Source organism: Camelus bactrianus, chromosome 6 (assembly GCF_048773025.1).
Source record: "Camelus bactrianus isolate YW-2024 breed Bactrian camel chromosome 6, ASM4877302v1, whole genome shotgun sequence".
Classification (NCBI taxonomy): Eukaryota; Metazoa; Chordata; class Mammalia; order Artiodactyla; family Camelidae; genus Camelus; species Camelus bactrianus.
In genome coordinates this window covers 77902958-77919396 of record NC_133544.1, presented here as the reverse complement: position 1 = coordinate 77919396, position 16439 = coordinate 77902958, and the positions used below count along the sequence as shown (strand labels likewise).

Genomic DNA, 16439 nt, shown 5'->3' with positions numbered 1-16439 from the left:
ACCACAAAGACTTCGCAGCAGATGCAAAGGCCACTGTTCTTGGTAAAGGCGTGAGTTATATCCAAGAGAGCAGGTCTCGTCATGGGTCCCCCTGTTAAGACAATGCATTGGGGCCTGGAAGTGGAGAAGAGAAGAGGTGAGAACTGGCCATGGCAGGAAGCCTGTTAGCCCAAAACCACCCCCATGGAAAGGACTGGTACAGAAGGCTTGGCAAAATGGGACAACCGCTCTCCTAAATATTTCTTAGGTCTCTCACCAGAAGTCTTGACTCATCATGACTTCCTGCCCATCTTGCCATCTTTGCATTCTCAGTTTAGTTAGTGATGGTAAAACTGCAAAGTAAGGAAAAGGTAGTCTTGTGTTCCCTCTATCTTCTTCCTCTGGACGTCACCTATCCCAGGTCCCCAACACAACTGTCCCTCTCCAACCAGTATTTTCATGTTATCTTCCTTCGTCTTCCTTGCAAAGCTTGTGTCCTGAAGTTCCATTCAAAATAAGGTATAACTAATGAAGAGCTTAAAGTGTAACTGCCCCTAAGGGAATTCGGTCAGCCACAAAGCCTTAAGCTGAATGGAGACAGCAACAAAGGTTAAAATGTAGGGGGAATTGGGGACATCTTTCTGAAGTCACTTCATTGAGATCACCTCTATCTCTGTGTATGGAAGATGGCAGCCAGCACGAGAAGGGTTTATACTTGGAGCATAGCTCAGCCTGGAAGAGAAGCCCTCGTTCATAGGGGGTGCTGTTTAAGTTTTGCAAGACTGCCTGTCTTACATAAAGCATGTCAATAGTGCATTTGTCTCCCACAAAGGAAAGCCGCTTCTAACGTGGAACACCACCAGGATGCATGAGAAGCCAAATTTACCTGAAATTTTTCACGTGGTCTTCCACTGTAGTTAGTCCCAGAGCGTTGTCTAAAGCACTCACGTAAGAAAGAGCCTGCGTGGATGAGCCCCAGTTCACATCTGTGGACGAAGGAGGAATGTGGCATAAAAGCACTGAGCTTCCCTCTGTCTACTGTGAATAATTTTTATAAGTCCTTCCCTTCTATGATTTTCCTTGGCTGTGTCAGCAGTGACAAGTGCCCAGATTAGAGAAAACATAAATGTAATATTTCCAAGAAAGAGTACTGTGTCCTTCTATGAACACTTTGTGAATTCTTAGAAGTGAGACCTCTCTTTCCAGGTAAGGATCAGACGTTCAAGCTGCAGCCCCAGAAATCATACTTGGTGGGAGAGGCTGTGTTCTAACCACATTGCAGGCAGATGGACCTGGAGAAGTGATCAGCCCCTGAATTAATTCAAGAGGTCCTCACAAATTCTTAAACTGAAAAGAGAAAGGGCATTTCTGTATAAACAGTATGTAACAATCTTTATATTTTGAGTAATAAAACCGAATAGCTCAGGAATTCTTACTTCTTGGTGTCTATGGAGAAGGTCAACATTTAGCAAGCATTTTAGTTTGATTTTTTTAGGACCTAATTTTCATAACAAAGGAGGCAAGCATTACCATGCTCTGCCTTTTAAAAAATTAAATATTAGGTGGATCCTTTAAATTTTGTAAGAAGCTCTTGATGGGAACGCACAGATCCACCCCAGACTGACTTCACAGGGGCAGTGTACGGGATCTTTGAGTGCTGGCGGAAGCATCCTCTCTCGATGGTGGTGGTGGTTACAAGACTGTGTAAGTCTGTCAAAACTTACAGACTGTACATCTAAAGTAGGTTAATACTACCACACATAAACTATACCTGATGTTAAAGAATGCATAACGTAATAAAGAAAAGCCACAAACCAAATCCCATAAGGTAGTTACAACTTTCCCAACTGTACTTGTGGTGTGAGGGTAAGGAGGGCGTGAGGGCAGCTCAGGGCCTGTCTGGCCCCTGAGACGGGACCTCAGAGTTCCACACGCCTTAATCTCTAGCTTCTCCCAACTTCAGTCCATTCTTCTCACTGGTTCTAAAGTTAACATCCAAAGTTTGGATCCAACCGAATGCTCTCTGGCAGCCTCCTGTTTCTCCAGATTCTTTAGCATTACATTTAAGTTGCTTGTTTATCTGGCCCAACCCACCCTTGCAGGCTCACCTCAGCCGCCTTCTCCTCGGCACCCAAGGACTCCATCGTGCTAAAGGCCTTGATGCTTCCTAAATACGCCACGAACTTGCGTGCTTTCTACTTCACTCATGTTTTCCCTTCTGCCTTAATAACCTTCTCTGGCTCTATCTGATTAACCAACCCCACCTTCTTTTTAAAGTAGCCTTTTTTAAAGTAGATTATTTGTTCATTCAACAAATATTTTTTTAATGCCTACGGAGGGCTTGACCCTGGGAACACAAGCCATGAACCAGGGGAGTTTTCTTGGACAACTCTAATCACAGTTAGTCACTTCCTCTCTTTTTCTCAGTGATTGTCCATGCCACTCTCACAGTGCTTACTCTGTTGCAATATAGTTAACTGCTTATGTGTGAGTCTGTGAACTCCTTGAGAACAGAGACTCTATCTCAATTGTCAGGACTTTAGAAGGTGTTATACTGGAAAGCTTGTGGGGTTTGGTACCACACACACTCTAGTTACGATGTCAGCTCCATCACATCCTATGGTTACCTCAGCGAGTGCTCACCTCTTTGAGCTCCAGTTTATTCATCCATAAAATGGGACAAATAGTACCTAATATGCAACATTACTGTGAAGATTCAATGAGTGCACAATATACCACAGGTGCCCAACAAGGTTAACTATTGTTATTATTATATGACATTATATTATTAATAGCCACTATATACATGGTACACTACACAGGAAGTTGCAAAATAAACGCTTGTTGAGTGGATAGACAGCTACAGAGCGCTTTGGAGACCCCATCCTATACAGTCTTTCTTATCTTACCTGGCTTCTTATAAGTCACATAGATATAGAGGAAGAATTCAATGACATAGGTGATGACAGCTGCCCACCAGTTGATGACAAACATGACTGCACAGCACAGAACAGCTCCAAAAAGAGATACCCACATATTGTAAACACCATATGCAGGTCTCCATCCTGAAAATAAAAAAAAAAAAATTCTATGTGCATAAAAGGAACTTCCACACTATTACCATCATACCACTGCATATTATTAGAATGCAGGTAACATGTTTTTTATTTTTCCTAGTATAAAAATCAGAACTTTTATGTCAAGTTCCTAACTCTGTTATTAGTTTTCTATGATCTTGGGTCCCAGGCCTATGAAGGTGTAATTACACAAAATAAGAAAGGTGAAATGTGAAAATGTGTCACTCATGGCCCCTCCACCCTTCCTGCATGCCCAGATATCTTCCTAAACTTTGAAACCCTGAGCATCTGATATCTATGTCATCAGGAGTTGAAAGGAGGCAGGAGAGATGGATAGAGTGGGGAATAGCAGAGTAAGTAGTAGCGGGGGACATTTTGCTGGTCCAAGAAAGAGAAGGTTAAGACAATGGGTTTATATGGAGAAGGCAGAGTCGTCATCAAAGTCAATCCACTGGCTTTGTGCTAGCCCTTCTTTTACCCTAAGAGGATCATGCTTGCCCTTTCAGAAATAATAATCTATGACAAAAGAGGGAGAAATGTTTCTGCAGTGGCTTCTTAAATCTGATGCATTAACATATCAGGTATTTTGCAAAGAAAATATTTCTCACCGTTCATATATGCATTGAGGTTTCCCGTGTTTTATTAGTTCCCTAAAATGAAAGAAGCTGGGAGACAGTATAGTATGGTCAGGATAAAGAAGCTCTGATTTGAAAAGCACATTTGGTCTATGGGTGAAGTATATTTTAAATTTGGAGTTGCCAAAACACAACAGAGTTTTCAGTCTTCAGGAGCAATTTCCAAAATGGCCACAAGATGGAAATAGCATTTCAAGAACGTTACTGGAAATGCCCTTATTTTTCTGAACCTATGCCTGTGTGTGTGTGTGTGCGTGTGTGTGTGTGTGTGTGAGAGAGAGAGAGAGAAAGAGAGGGAGAGGGAGAGGACAGAGAGACAGAGAGAGAGGGAGGGGAGGGGGGAGAGAGAGGGGGGAGAGAGATTTTCTGGGTTTGGTATCTATGTGTCTCGCTCTGTGTCCTTTTCTATTTTTCCTTCTCCTCTTCCTCTTTCTTTGCTTCCTTTCTGCTCTTACCCCTGCCAACCTCTGTTACTTAACTTTGTTTTTTAAAAATGATCATAACACGGCATAGAGGCACACATTTCAATGATGTGTTGTATTCACTGACTAGAACCTTCTGTTCTCTGCCTAAAAGAAGGCAACAAAACAGAAACAAAAATTCCTCAGTTATCTTCGGGTGCCCAGCGACCTTGGGTGGGTGAAGGCTCTCCTTCCACCTATATTTTGTCTTACTGGCAGCATGTTTTCCAAAGGAGGTTTGAGACCACGGCAGGCCCTAAAAAAGCAGAGATGTGTTTATAACCCCGATCAAAGTCCTCGTAGTGAAGGAATTTTCTGAAGGTCGATAATGATAATGACACGTCTCTATTCTGGTTTGAAAGGCAGAAAAAGCCCCAATGGCTAGTGGAAGCAAAGAAGAGGTGAGAGGATGACCAGATAGGGGTTCTTCTGTGTGAAATTTTGCACCGCTTTAAACCACAGTCTGAGGGGCGCAGGGATGTGACCAGCTTCGGTGCGAATCTGCATTGACTGCACTCAGCGGGTAATTATGGGAACTACTCATCCTTCTCTGCTGCACCGTGGGCAGGAAACAAATTGATAGTAAGGGACTTTCAAATATATACATTCATTCCACTTCTGTGGTCACTTTCACCCTGGAAATAAATAGTGGTGTTTTTCTACTGCTAAAATAAATGTGGTTTCTCTTGCAGTGAATAATTTATTGCCGCAGGAGAAAATTGACTTTACGGTTGGTCAAAAAGGCCATTGCTCAGATGATTCTTTTTCTATTTCAGAAGTCATCCCGCAACCTACCAAAAGAAAGCGAATTACACTGCCCACTAGGATATAAGGAAACATATAAACACAGATTGAGCACTTTTCACTGACTTACTTCATTTTATTGAGACAAACTAGGTATTTGCTTAGGCTTATTTTAGTTCTGAAAAGTCAACTTACCTGGAGATTTGGCATAAGAGGCATGGAAGCAGGAGAAATTAATAAGTGCATATGAGGCCAGGAAGAAGTTGGAGATGATGGGAGCAATGGTGTTCAGTTCCGCTGTGAACAAAGCAGAATTGAGTGTGTACATATGAGTGATGAGACCAGGGGCTGAACAGCTGTTACAGCCTGGAAGCTTGCCTTTATTTGGAACTTGAAAACATAGCTAGCATCTGTCAAAGTTTAAGAAGTTAGTGATTTTTCTTTGGGGCTGCACTAATTTCCAAATATATTTTTATCCAGGGTTTCCATAAAGTGAGAAACAAGGAAACTTACCAGTGAGAAAATAGACAATTAAGACCTCTACCTACAAAAATTCAACTGGAAGTGGGTAGAGTGGGGACCAGGCAGACGACAAACTCCCCTGTGCCTGCTGCAGAGGTACCAAGTCCAGGGTTCTCTACTGGTTCTGTATGCAATCAAAAGGTTCTGCATGGTGACAGGTTAAATGCCAGTGCACCAGAACCCTCTCACTGGATATGACTCTGCACCCAGCTTGCTCTCTGTGCCTTTCCGAACTCTTGTTAGTCATCTGCACTTTTTTCCTACTCTAGAGAGATCTACTTCTCAAGGTTTGCCAAAAAAGAGTTTTACCTCAGTAGCTAAATGTCCAGTATGGTTGAAGACTAGCTGAGTTGTTTACTGTATGATATAAAAAATAATTTAGAGACATGCTTGTTTATCTGAAGGTCAGACAGCTACCAACCTCAGTGATGCAGATGCAAATGGCAGCTGGTTGTGACTCTAGAACAGGGATGCCAGCAAGAAAGTAGGCAAAAGTAGCTGCTGTCAAGCTGGTGCCATGAAGCTGATCGACAGGTTCGGAGAGAGTGACTTTTAAGAATATTATCTGATTTCTACAACTTGTAAAATTTTGGGCTGTTTGATCACTTAAATGCAATCTAGGACAATAATTTGAAGTCCTAACGCTTAAATTACATAATTGAAACATTATCTACACATAATCACTTTTTGTTCAATTTTTTAAAAATCTAATGGAATTATGTGTAGTTATAGAGAATCATGACTTCCCCTCTTCTTCCTTGTAGAAATCGTACGCAGATTCGTGAATTATAGTCACTTCCTGGGTTCACGGGATGAGGAGGAGCCCTCACTGTTTCGCACCACTGTGGGCTCGGCCCGTCTGTGCAGTTACCATCATCCTCGTCTTTTCTTTTTTCCTCTCATACGCTCCACCGCAGTGGTTGTACCTTGGTGAGGAGGGAGGAATGTGCAGGCTAACGTTGACGCACGTGCCTCTCTAAGATTGTGCAGCTATTTCTATATTGCTTAGGGAGAAGGGGCCCAGATTTCTGCTTAAGGAGAAAGAGCTGAGGTAAGTGACTCACAAACCTTAGTGGTCTAAGGATTTCAGGAACTTGTAAAAATACAGAGTCCTTATCACCAAGGATTCTGATTCTAACTCTGACGTTGGGCCTGGCAAGTCTGCGCCTCAACAAACCCACAGGTGATTTTCATTCTGACACAGGTGGTCAACAGACCACATTTTGAGAACAGACACTTCAGCTCTCTTGCTAGCTGCCAGACCAGGAGATGTAAAGACAGGTGGCATCTGGAGGAGACCGTGGGATTAGACAATATTGGGCAGATTGGAGGAAGGATTCAGTTGCATTTGGTTGGATGGATTTCCAACATTCAGATTCAAAGAAGAGATTAAAGTCCAAAGCCTGCCTCGAGTCCTCAAAGGCCCTCTACACACGGGGATTTCTCATTTCCTTCTTAGACGCACTTCAACATTCCCAAATGGGGTATTAAACATAAAACAGGTAATTTCTCAAGCTCAAAGGAAAACCCTATGAGTAATCAGAAGAATTCTTTGGCTTTCAGTAAGAACAAGAAAACTACAAACCAATAAGAATGAACGCCATGGCTATAACGAAAGTGAGGAAGTATCCTCTCAGGGGTTCATTGTTTTTCCCATATCCCTTTGCAAAGAACTGCAGGGCTTTGTAGATGTTGTCCTTGCACAGAGCCTAGTGGAAAGGAAGAGGAGAAATCCGTCATTTATATCTATGCACAGTCATTTTCCCTGGGTGATTCAAACAAGAAGATCTGGGGAAAGATGAAGGAATACACAACATGAGGCACGAGTTAACACTGTAGTTTGTCATTCTTTATGTTATTTGAATCGATCTTGACTATGTGGCAGACATAGCATTTGAGCCAGATGCAAACATTAAACTGTTTCGGAAAATGATGGAAAATGATTGCCGGTGAGAATGGATATTTCAGCTTGATCCCCGTTCAGCAGCAAACAGCAGGAGGGAGAAGCTACGCTCTTGCGCCTGTGTCACCTGGAAGACTTTGGGTGCGCTGACGAGGGAGGCCAGGGCCGAGGAGAGAGTTGCGGAGAAGATGCCAGCAGTGATGAGGGGGCCAAACCCTGACACCATGCTCATGACCTTGAGAAGAGAGGTTCCAGTAAGGAGACAGCAACAAGAAAAAAAAAATCTAAGCCAAATTTTTATTCAGATACTTCCCTCTCCACTCTCTGTGATTTGGAATCTCTAAGTTAATTGCTTCTAATAAGACATTTTTTTCCCTGCTTCATTCTCGAGTTAATAGTTGTTTTTTCAAAGTGAAAATAGCCTTCTCGTTGTTTATAAAAATAATATAAGATACTGGAAAGAATAAACAGTGAAATGATTTCAAGGATTTTGACAACATTCCCCCGCTCTGTCTTTTGTGGGCATCTGTTTCTTAGACGATGGGAAATTCTATCCAGGAGAAAGTAGTATTTTAATAAGGTTTGGGGAGGGATCCAGCTGTTTACCAATCTTTTTAAAGGCATTAGCATTTCTTGTTCTTCCTGTACAGAGAGGCTTTTCAAACCTTTGCTTTTTCTGTGCTCATTAAACACAATTTTGGATCTGAGACATGATGAGATTCTATCAATTTAAGTCATATTTTAGAATAATGACTTCAGCTGAATTAATTTCTCTTTGGTGGTTGTTAAAATAGATGAGTAAAGCCTTCACGACAAATTTGCTTCTCCCTCTGCTCACCAGTCATTCAGAGAAATTAATATATTTCGAGTGCTACAGTTTTTCCAGCTTCCCTTTTACCTCCTCCCTCGCTTACATCCCCCCACTGCTACTCACAATTTCCCTCTTGGCTTGATCCTCCAAGCGCTCCAGGACTACCACAGAGGCTGTTCCTAAGCTGATGCCCATGCATGAAATGCATTCCAAGTGCTAACTAATTGAAGCCTCTCCATATCTCCACCAGGAAATCCTGCACAATCGATTGGAAGATACATATGGCAGGCGGTAATCTTTCCCTGGTGATGCAATCCCTACAACTGCCTGTTCTCGCCCCACTACGGTGAGTATAACCACATATTGAATGCCTGTGTGATTCCCTTCCGTCCCACGTAAATTGTTCCTTGCTGAATTCGAATCAGTCAATAACCAGTCTGTTGCAGAGTCAGAAGTTTCATTATATATCATGTTCTAAAAATGAAAACAATAGCAACACATATCATTTTTTTGAAGTTCAAACCTGGAAGTTGTTCATCAGCCCATACTGACATGGTTCGTGCCGGCATCTTGAGAAGTCATAGCCTAGCCCGCAGGCTGCTGAACCACTGCAGTTCATCGCGGAAATGATGGTGTCGTTCATGCTTCCCGTGGCATCTCGGACCACACAGGCCCCTGGGAAAACAGCCATGGCTTGTCATTTCTTTATATGAAGGGTCTTGCTTTCTTAAGGGTTTTCTTCTGAAAATATGCTTAGCTGACTTCGACTTTGAACAAGTGCTTTGCCTATCCCGTCTTCATTGTCAGCTCTTCCTTTGACATGGTACCTGCAAGTTCCCATCCTCTGAGGCCTGGGAGCGACCCGTCTCTAAGAGGCTGCCACTACCACTGACTTGAGCAGTTTAAGTCCTAGCGTTTTGCCTGCCTCTGTGAGACACTTGGGGTTGACACTCTCTTACTTTCTGAAGTGCACTCAGCAGTGCTTTGCACATAACATGTATTCAACTCAAATTTCTGGGTTAGTGCTACTGATTGGGAGTTTTTCAGATAGAAGAATTTATTTCCTCATCTGTGAGAGAATCAAAGGATGACATTATTGATTACTAGTAATTAAAGAACCGAGCCTTCATTTTCTATGAATGACATTTCTGCATAGTTTTTAAACAGTTATAATCTTACTTTATATATAATTTCAATTGTTTAAATAATGCAGAAAATATCTTGGGATAAAATACTAAGATTCCCTAAGTAATACTGATGGTAAAATAATATTCTATCAAACATTCATCTCAGTTTATTTCATTATTTTTGTACATTTTGGTATTTCTGTTATTTTCTATTATAAACATTCTATGAATGTCTTTGTGCATAAATTTTTTCCTCTGTAATTTGAAGTCTTTTTCTAGAATAGAGTCCCAGAAATGGAGTTATGAACTTTTTAAAGATCCTTGCTACATCTTTTAATCACTGGCTTTTCTTATGAAGTTTTCTAACTGTAATCTCTGCCATTATATATTTGATAGGATTATTGAAAGATATGAATGTTGGTGTAAAATATACATAAACTTTTCTGAACTACCTGAAGGATAAATACTTTACAAACTAAATGTCAGTCAGTGAAACTGTTCATTTTGCTTTACAATCTCCAGCCAGTGTGAGTTCTCATTCCTTGCTGATTGTTTTAAGAGAGGTCCCAGTGACAGGTACCAATGGGGATGCCCAATTTTAGCCATAGTATTCATACTCTTTGAATCCAGGAAATACTTAAAAATTATAGAATCTTCTAGCTGAATGAGCCACTTATTTATTTATTTATGTATTTATTTATTTTAGTTTTTTGGGGGGGCAGGGGTGGTAATTAGGTTTATTTATTTATTTTAATGGAGGTACTGGGGATTGAACCCAGGACCTCGTGCATGCTAAGTATGTGCTCTACCACTGAGCTATACCCTCCCCACTGAACAAGCCATTTAAAATAATCAGTGCAGGAATCCCTTTTATATAGCCCTGAGAAGTACCCTGACAGCCTGTTCTTAAATGGCCATCTGGGCTTCCATAGGAGTCTAGCCTGGAGCTGTATCTCTGTGCATAGAAAAGTTTTCTTTGAATGTTCCACATTCCTTCCTCTCCAATAACAGCATAAGCATGAGGTGACCCCCAACCAGGCGGAGGTGTGGCTGCAGGCAGCAGGTGGAACAAAAGTCAGCTTAAGAACAGCAGGCAAATCCATATATTTTCTGCTCACTGAGCAATGTGGGGGCTGGCCGCCCACACTGCTGGCAGCTGGGTGTAGTTCTGATTGCCTGCCAGTTGGTGACAGTGACATTTCCAAGTAGGGACAGCAGTGCAAGGAGGAGACAGAGTCATCAATTCTGTAACTTTCATAATTTCTTAAGTCTTTTGTCATTGTTTTTGTTTTGTGTTTCTTCTCTCTTACTCTGTTCCTCACCTGCCTCCTAAGGGCAAGGGAGGTGGATGCTGGAAGTAGTGGCTTCCTTGGCAGTGAAATTACCACCCAGAGTAGCAAAACAGGATCCTTTTTGTGTTCAGGTAGAATGGCAATCTGATTACCTCTGCACTATCCCTGACTCGGAGACATCTGTGTTCAGCTTAATTGCATTCACACCCCTAGAACATCCAAGAAGGGAATTAAAATGGTTGCCTATTAAAAAAAAAATGTCTACTTATGTTCCATGGAAAGCCCTCTAGACATGAAAAACAACTGGACCCCCTGTAATTCAGGCATCCCAACACCAGAGACACACAACTTACCTACACAAATAGCAACTCCTATGTAGGCAACAGTGGTGATGAAGATGGCCAACATGGTTCCTTTGGGGATGGCATCTTGGGGATCCTTTGAAAAAATAATGTAGAGGAGTGAGGAGACAGAGTGGAATAAGAAGCAGACATCACTTGGAATTATTCATGTATTTTCAGAATTTTAGGTTACCCTTCCTGAAGCAAGTTCTACAGAAAAAAATGAAGAAATTGAGAAATAGTGAGCTCCAGTTCCTTTCAGACGAAGACAAGGTGTTTAGATGAATAAAGAATCAGTAGAACTTTGCACTGAAAAGAAGAGCTCTCTAACTGTCCAAGATGGAGTTTTTATAGAAAAGTAGACCAGCTAGTTCACTCACTAATGTCCCTCCCTCCCCTTTAGCTCCCGTGAATTTCATGTAGGTATATCAGACCTTAAAGTATTGGGAGGGGGCATACAAACATACCTGGCACATTGACGATATCTGTGTGTGTGTATTTGTTTTGTTCTAGATTAAGCTTGCTTTTTTTTTTTTTAAATCACTTTTGACTGAGCAAAAAGGATGATCTGCTAAATTCTCCAATTCCTCAAATTTCCACTTGGAATCTAGTTTGGGAATAACTGCAATGGGAGATATTTAATTTCCATAACCAGGCATAAAGAAAGAGGCAAATTTAAGATTTTGCCAAAAAATGGGCTTTTCTCTTGCTCATAAATGTATATAAATTCACTGAGCTGAGCTCACACCATATATAACATACTATTTTATATCCTATTCTGGGGGCTAAATCATATCATAATCAATTTCCAAGCAGCATAACTTCTAAATAATTGGATTCAACCTAACAGGGATTATTAAATAGAGATTGCAATGTATTCATTGCTTACAAAAGACAGTGCTGGCATATAGTAGGAGTCAATAAATACTGAACTGAGGAAAGCACCATCTCAGTAGGCATCAGTCCCATACCAGAGGACATGTGACTCATGGATACAGGTGAGTGATCAATGCTGTCAGTCTGAGTTTTGTGCTTTGTTTTGTTAACTTAAATCTGCTGATCAAATCCAGCAGGAAAATCAACTCACGGTGAATGAAGACAGCCTGAGAGCTGGAAATGGTAACTAAACCAAGCAGATCTGCCCGCACAGGGGAGCAAGCCAGCCCTGTGGAGCCACTCTCTAATCGTTCATTCCTCCCCACTCTTGTAGGAATATCTGCACTCAGGATTTGTTTGGATCCAGCCATACCAGCCTCTTCATTCCAATCTGCTGGCTCCAAAAGAGAGTGTGGCGAGTGTGTGCGACTGAGTAGCACGTAGAAGGAGGAAGAAGGCAATCGTGGCTGAAACGGACCCCACTCAATCTCCATTCATGGTATGTTGCAAATTTTATTTTATTGGTTAACGATTTCTTGGGATCTGAGTGGAACGTGAAGAGTTGATACAAGTGGGAAGAAAGGAAATACAGACAAGGAAAAGAGATATGAAGATGGATAGCAATCTTGTACCTAAAACACAAAAACTTAGTTTTTATTTAGAACTATCTGCTACAAGCTCTAAATTTTCTTATTGAGGACTTACATGAGGGTCACACTTGACCTGAAATAAATCAGGATGCCACAATATTCAAGTTTTCTTCTCTGGGTACATTTCCCCTGGACAGGGCTCAGCACTTAGACAGATTCTTAGTTTTCACTCTAAATGTTAATTTCCATCCCGCAAGCAGTAACCCCAAATCTCACCTTCCTTCACCTTTCTTCATGAAATAGTATACATTTGTCTCAGGACAGAGAACAAGCAGTCTATTAGATTGCTGCTTTCTGAGTGTCAACCATATCCTGATCTTTCATCTCTGAAACTGCATCTCATCCCATCCTCTCCTTCCTCTTGCCCAGACCTGGATGAACTCATCCATACCATGGCTTCCAGTCCTGGCCTGGCTCCTCTCCAGAGCTTCAGACTCATGAATGTAGCCACCCACTAGACATATCCCCTCTGATGTCCTTCTGCCATTTCAATCCCATTGGCCAAATCTGAGCTTCTATTCACCATGGAATCAATTCAGTAGGTTGCAGCCAGCATTAAAAGAACACAGTAGTATAGAACTAATGTGAAAATATCAGAAGACATCATTTGTGTTAAAGTAAAGAACTATGTGGGGAAAATTTTTGTATGTGGGCCCTTGATTGTGATGTATAATGTTTTCTTACCGCAAATCATAGTAAAAAAGCATCCCTTCCACTTCTTCTAACTCTAACAAAAGCCGACCCTTCTGATCCACTTCCCTGCCATGGCTTTAATTCAGGCTCATGTCATCTCTTGTCCAGACTACTGTGATATCCTCTAAATGATCTTTCTGCCTCTGGTCTCCCTATCTGTCACCCCCAACCCTCTAATCCATCCCTCACAAGCTGCTAGCAAGCTCTCTTTAAAACATGTACCTAGTCATGGTGCTTCTTGATCTAAATTTCTTAGTATCTCTAGCTAATTGTGGGATAATATCCAAAATCCATTGTCTGCAGTTTAAAAGATCTCTGAATTCTATCTATATAACAGAATATAAGAGTGTATATGTTAAAAGTTGAGCTTAATTGTAAAATCACCAAAGTATTTTTAAATAGAATGAATGCATTTTTTTACAACAATACTATGATCACATGTGCCCTAAAAATCATGATAGGACATCTTCACATGTAAACTCATTTTCTTTATATGTAACCTCAAAATCAGAGATTTCTCAGTACAGATTGATAGATTAAATAAAAGTGTTTACTGATACACCAACCCTAAATCAAGTTAGCACTTATCTTCAAAGAAAGAAATTTTATGCCTTGCCTTTTTAGATCGGGATATCCTCTGGTTCTTTGCTTATATCCAGAGTGCCTAGGACACATAGACAGTCCTTTGCAAATATGTTTTTAATATATTGATGAAAAGATTTTACTTGCATACCCAACTCCACACATAAAATAATTTCCAACAGCAGAGTCTTTCTCTGAGCCTTTCTACAGTCCATGTTTTCTGTTCCAAATGTCCCTCCCTTCTTTATCCTGTTGATGAACTCCTATTCATCCCTTCAAATCTGGCTTGAGTGTCCCCTCCTCTGAGAGATTTCCCTTACTTCTTTGGGGACAGGCAATTACTGTTTCATCTTTCCCATAGACATGATTCTGTTCTTGCTTCTTATGACTCCTACAGAGTTAGTCTGTCTCTCTCTTAGACCAGGAGCTCTTTGAGAGAAGGATCAAGCTCTTGTTTGCTTCTCTGGTGCCTGGTATAATATAACAAGTGTTGGCTGAGCTGAACTGACTGCTAGACATCTAATAATAGAAACTTGTTTCTAGGGAGTCTAAAGAAAGCACAATATGCTTTAATTTAAATGTGGTCTTACAGTTTACAGAAATTTAAATCAGTTACCTCTGATACTTTTCCAAATCTGAAAAACCAGAAGCTCAACGTCCGTAGCTAAATTCTATTAAGCAGTACTACTTACTACTTGAATCATTTGTAACAAGTTACTTAATTTTTCTGCGCCTCGGCATACTCTTTTTTTTTATGCCATAGCTCTCCTCAAGACTTGGCCATGGCACTGTAGTCCTTAATGTAACAAATCTAAATGCGTTTATTCATTCACTCAATAAATATTTATTGAAGCTTTGCTAGCTCCAAGGACACAGCAATGAACAAAACCAAAGGCAAATTTTTATGCAAAGGCACTTTCTTGTGGTTATATTTTAGGGCAAGCATTTCTTGCTCAGGTCCCTCCAATAGCCCTTCGCCTTACATTACAAAGTTACCCAGCCTGTCAGGGTTTCTCCAGTTGAACCGTGAGAGACTCCTTACTGTTCTCACCATTTTCCCATGTCTGTCTGTTGTTTTGTCTTCTCTGCCTGGAATACCCTTACATTTCCTGACCAGTTGTCAGTATCCAGCCTTTGCCTTAAGTTCGTGCTCAAAAGTTACTTCCTTGAGAGAAACGTAATTATTTCTTCATTATTTTTTTTTCATAATCCACTCGGGCAATGCACACGGCTTTCATTTATACATATCTCCCAATGACTCTTGAAAATATTTCTTGTCTTCCAAAGATGATTATAAATTTATTGAGGTAAAACCGGCGTCTTCTGCTTTTCTTCGTGTATGGTAGAGACTGTTTATTGTCCTCTCATTTCCATTCTCACCTTCCTCCTTTTAATACTAGAACCCTTTAAAATTTTATCTGGGCACATGGCTGTCCAGCTGGAGATTGTATTTCCCAGTCTTCTTTGTTACTAGGCAAGGTTACAGAGACCAAATTCTGGTCAATGGAATGTCAACAGAAGTGACACATGCAAGGTCCAGGGACTGCCTGCCCTCTACCTCCTTATTCCCCTTCCTGTGGTCTGGAATGTGACCTTGGAAGTGTTCAGTCATCTCGGACCTGGCAGATGAGGGCAAACCCCAAGGGAATGGTGATACAAGAGAGGTCACCTGCATTTCTGGGCTACCTTTTGGAGCAGTCCTTTCTTATTCCAGCAGATGGCCTATGGCCTTGAATTTTTATGCACTAGAAAAACAAACTTCTGTCTTGTTTAGGTCACAGTTACTGGCTTTTTACAAAACATTCAAACTAATATCCTAACTAATATAATACTCCTTACAGTGCTTAGCAAAGAATATTATGAGTGGAGTGCTAAATAAATAAATACCTATTAAATGAGTGAATGTATCTCTGAATTTAATGACATAAGTATTCAGTGATAAAGTGATTTGTTTTTGCTTTTTTCCTGAATATGCCATGTTCTTGTTCATTAAGTGTTTAAAAAAGAAAGAGTGGTTCTGATATTTTTTTCGCTGAACTATGTTCATTTTGTTGGAAATACGGCACAGTCGATATACTCTGCCCTTCCGGTATCACTGAATAAGACTTTTGTATTAACTGTCTGGGATAGGACAGCTTGGCGGTGACATTTGTCATTAAAAGAGAGAGCTTTTAAATACCTAGGAAACCTTGCAGAATCTTACATTTTTGAAATCTGTAGAGAAACACGGTCACTGTTGATATCTATAGCTCCTCGTCCTGCCCAACTGCACCATTACCTCCCAGAATTACAAAGCAGAGGAAATGACATACCTCCAAATCTCCTGAGATGTTGGCACCAGCGAGAATCCCAGTTGCTGCTGGGAAAAAAATGGCAAAGACAGAGAAGAAGCCTTCGCCTTTTGTGAAGTGTGGCCCAAAGTTTTCTGCAAATATTGACGCTGCAACACAAATAATGAGGAAATTATTATGGAGACGTTCCTCACAGGTAAGAGGTAAAGTTACTTTCGGCTTCTATAGCCCTGGATGCAGACGTGATCTGTAATCTAGATGGGATGAGCTTGAAGATGTTGGTGTGCTCCTGAAGAACCTCATGTTAATATTTGCCAGGAGTCAAGATACTTGCCACAGGCTTTCAGATCTCTAGGGCATGTTCTGAAAAATCAGTAATTTTCACACACACACACAGACTAAGGCTATCTGAAATCTCTGGATCTAGAAGACTAAGAAAGAAGGAAATGGAAAAT

The 16439-nt window shown here is 40.9% G+C and overlaps 1 protein-coding gene across 3 annotated transcripts in view; it reads right to left on the bottom strand.

Moving 5' to 3' along the window:
* The window catches only part of SLC12A1 (solute carrier family 12 member 1), a 78435-nt gene that overhangs the window by 37177 nt on the left and 24819 nt on the right, over positions 1-16439 (bottom strand). For all 3 annotated transcript variants that reach the window (XM_074366075.1, XM_074366074.1, XM_074366072.1), the window contains exons 9-17: positions 16006-16133; positions 10905-10989; positions 8656-8807; positions 7449-7556; positions 7004-7127; positions 5092-5193; positions 2889-3044; positions 866-965; positions 3-114 (exon numbers count right to left, since the gene is read on the bottom strand). In XM_074366075.1, coding sequence (XP_074222176.1) covers positions 3-114; positions 866-965; positions 2889-3044; positions 5092-5193; positions 7004-7127; positions 7449-7556; positions 8656-8807; positions 10905-10989; positions 16006-16133 — 1067 coding nt within the window. The remainder of the gene's footprint in view (positions 1-2; positions 115-865; positions 966-2888; positions 3045-5091; positions 5194-7003; positions 7128-7448; positions 7557-8655; positions 8808-10904; positions 10990-16005; positions 16134-16439) is intronic.